The sequence below is a fragment of the Myotis brandtii genome, unplaced genomic scaffold, assembly GCF_000412655.1.
Source record: "Myotis brandtii unplaced genomic scaffold, ASM41265v1 scaffold240, whole genome shotgun sequence".
Lineage (NCBI taxonomy): Eukaryota > Metazoa > Chordata > Mammalia > Chiroptera > Vespertilionidae > Myotis > Myotis brandtii.
Window position 1 is genome coordinate 1,296,639 of NW_005359064.1, and position 4,825 is coordinate 1,301,463.

The window sequence follows — 4,825 nt, forward strand, 5'->3', positions numbered from 1 at the left end:
AGAAGTGGGATCACTGGGTCAAACGGCAGTTCCATTTTTTATCTTTTGAGGAAACTCCATACTGTTTTCCACAGTGGCTATACCAGTCTGCATTCCCACCAGCAGTGCACTGGGATTCTAATTTGTCCGCATCCTCACCAGCACTTATTTGTTGATTTATTGATGGTGTGACTTTACTTCTGGGCTTTCTGTGCTGTTCCATTGACCTATATACCTGTTCTTATGCCAGTACCAGGCTGTTTTGATAACTATGGCTTTGTAGTATAGTTGTGATACCTCCAAATTTGGTCTTTCTCAAGATTGCTGAGGCTATTCAGGGTCTTTATTTAGCTTCAGGAGGTTGGAAAGACTGTAGGATTTTAAGAAGGTTCTCTATTTGCTGAGCTTTTCAAATGTTAACTGGATTGTACTCTTAATAAGCCTTTCATCTCAGAGCTACTAAAGTAAAAATTGGTGTTCAAGCAGAGAAAAATCAAAGAGCAATAAATAAAATGTTTAACAAATAGGCCTTTCCACTAGATCAGAAGTATACTGTATCTACTATTATAACTCTTCCTATAAATTACGGGAGCAACTATGGAGTTTTCAGTAACAAATCGGTTCCTGTTAAAGAATGTCTCTTTACTAATTCAACTTTATTTAAATCCAAACATATCCAAAGTATCTTAAAATTTTTCCCCTATGTGGTTGACCACCTTTGTGTATGTACATGTGTGTGCTTAGTGCATTAACTAGATGGTTTTAGAAGCACAGCTGACTCTCCCCGTGATGGAGGGGAGACGGTGTGTATAGATCCCACGCTAGGGAGCTGAGGGGCACTCACTTTGGTTTACCAAGTAGGGGGGGGTCCACCTGAGAGGAAGGGGCTCTCCTTTCTATAATAGAGACATTCTGCCTCCAGCCGGACTCAGAGAGCTTTTATTCCTCCGGTCTCATAAATGCAGCCAACAAGATTGCCCTGGGACCGCGCGATGCATGTTTGTGCTTTCTGTCTGGCTTGAAGAGATGGGCTCATTTGGCCAAACCATTCTGATAAAATGCCCATGATGAAATGTACTAGGAGAGCAGTCATGGTGTTGAAATGTGCCCTCAAAGGGCAGGACATGTTTTAGAAAATATAAAATCTTTTAAGGCAGGTGTAAGCAGGTGAGTAATAAAAACCCATTTTCATTTATCAGACCTGTTTGCACACTTCACATGACAAGCATCGTGCACGACACTGGAAATGTTGGGGTGGGTCAGGCTCAGACTTAAAAGTCCCCCCCTTCCCGTGGCCATGTTTGTCATGTCTGTGACCTTCGAGGAACTGCAAGTCAGGTGTGACCACCCTATGTTCATAGGAAACACACGGCCTTTATTCATTCCCTTCTGTTGCAACAGCTGGAGTTAAAGTGGCCGCACACATAGGTGAGTGTTTGTATTTCGTTATATCTGCATCCAGCCAGAGCTTTGGACGTCTGAAGTCACACAGAGCGTCTTGGCAGCCTGGCCTCCAGGGCCCCCTGTGGCCTCCTGCGCCTTCCTCTCTTCTGCTTCAGGTTCCCAGCACCAGCCTGAGGTCCGCCCTCCCTCCTATTCCAACAAGCCCTTAGCAGTCTCAGCCCAGGGGCCCGGTGGCCAGCATGGGGACCCCCTGGCTCTGCGCCCTTTTCCAGCGGCACCTTGGAAACAGCCCAGCACCACCCTGATGGCCAGGCTTCTCTCCTCTTCTGACCTGAAGAACACCCTTCCCTGAGGTGACAGCCCACTCCCGTGTCCCCGCAGGCGGTGGAGAACCAGCACCTGTTCAGCGCGCTGAAGGCCTTGCTGGAGGACCTGCGCTCCGAGCTGCGGGAGGACGAGTGCGCCCGGCTGCGGCTGCAGCAGCAGTACGCCAGTGACAAGGCGGCCTGGGACGTGGAGTGGGCCATGCTCAAGTGCCGCCTGGAGCAGGTACCTGCCCCCGTCTCCCCCGGGACAGGTGGGGAGGAGGCACCGGTGACCATAGTGACCCTCGTCTGAGAGCAAGAGGGCTGCGAGGAGACCAGGGGCAGCCACCTGCTGTCTCTTCCTAAAGTTCCCCACCATCCCAAGCATCTTCTTTCCCCCATATCCCCTCTCCCACGTATGAATCACGGTCGGCATTTCCAAAGCAGCGTTTACTTTCTCACTCCACGCTGGGCAAGGTTGTGTTTAGCCCCATCAGAGGCCCGCCAGCATCAGGTGGTGCTCAGAATGCGCTGACATGATTCAGACAGGAGCTCAGGAAAAGCAGACCGTAGTTCAGTTACCTCTGAAAAAGGCAAACACGTGCTTTCCTTTAGATTTTTCTCCAAATACTAGAAAGAGCTGTAGACCTTCCACTAAGAAAAAGCGGACCGTAGTTCAGTTATCTCTGAAAAAGGCAAACACGTGCTTTCCTTTAGATTTCTCCAAATACTAGAAAGAGCTGTAGACCTTCCACTTCATGCCCTAGAAGTGAGTCTAATCAGTTTGGTGGCCTGATTTACACCGGAGGACATGGGGGCCCAGTACAGTGGCTGGTCTCGGGTCACAGAGCCTTTCGTGCTCACGTGGAGAGGAGAGTGGGCTCCTGCATCCACCCTTCCCACAGAGCAGAGCCTTCTGGGAGGGTTTAGGCGTGACAGGGTTATTAACATCATCAGACTTAGCCAGAAACATTCTTTTCTACATTTTCAGAAACATTTTCTCCCTGGAGTTCCTAAAAGCACAGCCACTCCCTGCAGCCCTTTGATCATGATGAGGGGGAAAGGTCTGTGCATCTTTGATAATCTATTTCCTAGGCCTTATTTTGAGGCAAACCATAAAATAGTTAAAATTCATATGAATCGCGCACACACACACACACACACACACACACACGCACAGAAAGGAGATATATTCCAAATGGCCTTAATAAAATATGACAGGACCTATCATGTCAAAAGAAAACAGCTCTCGCCCTTCCTGGTGTGGCTCGGTTGGTTGAGTGTCATCTCATGCACCGAAAGGTCACTGGTTCGATTTCCAGTTGGGGCACATACACAGGTTGTGGGTTTGATCCCCGGCCAGAGGACTGGAAGGAGGTAGCCAATCCATGTTTCTCTCTCTCACTGATGTTTCTCTCTCTCTCTCTCTCTCTCTCTCTCTCTCTCTCTCTCTCTCTCTCTCCCCTCCCTCTTCCTTCCTCTCTCTCCAAGAAAATCAATATAAACATTTTTTTTTTTAAAGGAAACAGCTCCTTTGGTACCCACAGTTCACCTGCATTGCCTGGCAAGGGGAGCAGCGGTGTCAGGCTCCCTGGGAAACGCAGAGATACAAAGTTTTCTGCAGAGGAAGCTGCAAAGCACAGGAAAATCAAAGTGCCAGGCCAGGCCGGCCAGATGACGGAGCCGCTGACCCAGTTACTAATCCTGCCCACTGCCTGGTAGCAGACTCTTACTAGATGCTCTGTTTATGTTAGGACACAGCCTGAACAGTCAGCAGCGGAGGAGGAATGAGTGGAAACACTTTTTGATGAGCTGCCTTTAAGCCTACTTAAAAACATGTTTATAGGAGAAAAAAAACTAAATATTTTCAAAGACATTGAGTGTAGCTGACGAAAGGAGGCATAATCTTTGATGCGAACCAGTTTCAAAACATTTCATCTTTGTTTTAGAGAAACCTTGTATCCACCCACTTGTGTACCACAAATAAAGCCTCAGGGAGAGTCATTAAACACAGTGAAATAATGCTAGGACTTCAAACCTAAAAAGCAGGTGGTAATAGGCAAGATTCACCGTCTGCCCAAATCGTTTAAGATGTTTTTTAAACATTTGCAGCCCAGGAAGCAATGAATGTGGGTGGATGCTGGTTCATTTGTAACAGTCCTATGGTTACCCTCTTCTACTTAAAAGCAAAAATGGGTGAAATCTACCAAAACTTAAGTATTTTTTCCTCAATGAAGGCCATGTTGTATCAGTTCCCAAAACTGTGATTCCTTCCATTGACTCCTAAGTCAGACTTTATTCTAAATGCCAAGGTTCCAGCAACAAATAAGATATTTCTTGACTGGGTTCACAATGCACTGGGAGACCCAGAGAAGTGCCCCACTAGGCCTGTACACAGTGCTGTCTGAAGTGGGGGTGTGCAGGGCACACACCTCAGCTTAAGGGTTTAGGGAAGTCCTGCTTAGAATGAATTGCAGAGGATGAGTAGAATGAGTACATGGAGAAGGAGAGAAAGGATGTCAGATAGAATAGGAATAGCATGAAGAAGGGAGCTTGCCACATCTGCAGAACTGCACCTAGTTAGGTGTGAGAGAAAGAACGTTCACAGAATTAAAATGATAGCCTTGATTTTCATCGTGGAATGAAAGCATTTTGATTTTGAAAATATTTTTATTAATTTCAGAGAGGGAGGAAGAGGAAGAAGGAGAGGAGAGAGAGAGATAGAAACATCAATGATGAGAGAGAATCATTGATCGGCTGCCTCCTGCACGCCCCACACTGGGGATCGAGCCCGCAACCCAGACTGGGAATCGAACTAGCGATCTCCTGATGCATGGGATGACACTCAACCAACTGAACCACACTGTCTGGGCTCCTCTATCATTTCTTGAAGTCTACTAGCAATGGTTTTTTTCCCTTCAATTTTTATTTATTCAAAAATGTTTGTTTTCTTTTATTTTTGAAAGATGTTACCACTTTCCCCCTTTAAAGATGTCACTCCATTGCCCTCTGACTTAAATAGTTTCTGAAGAGAGGTCTGTTGTGATTCATATATGTGTGCCTCTGTGTGTGTATGTGTGTGTGTGTATGTGTGTGTGTGTGTGTGTGTGTGTGTGTGTGTGTGTGTGTGTATATGC

General features: G+C 46.7%; 1 protein-coding gene across 2 annotated transcripts in view; it reads left to right on the forward strand.

Moving 5' to 3' along the window:
• MTCL1 (microtubule crosslinking factor 1) overlaps positions 1–4,825 on the forward strand; it is a 115,573-nt gene that overhangs the window by 90,633 nt on the left and 20,115 nt on the right. For both annotated transcript variants that reach the window (XM_005866887.2, XM_005866889.2), the window contains exon 9: positions 1,765–1,932. In XM_005866887.2, the coding sequence (XP_005866949.1) occupies positions 1,765–1,932 (168 nt within the window). The remainder of the gene's footprint in view (positions 1–1,764; positions 1,933–4,825) is intronic.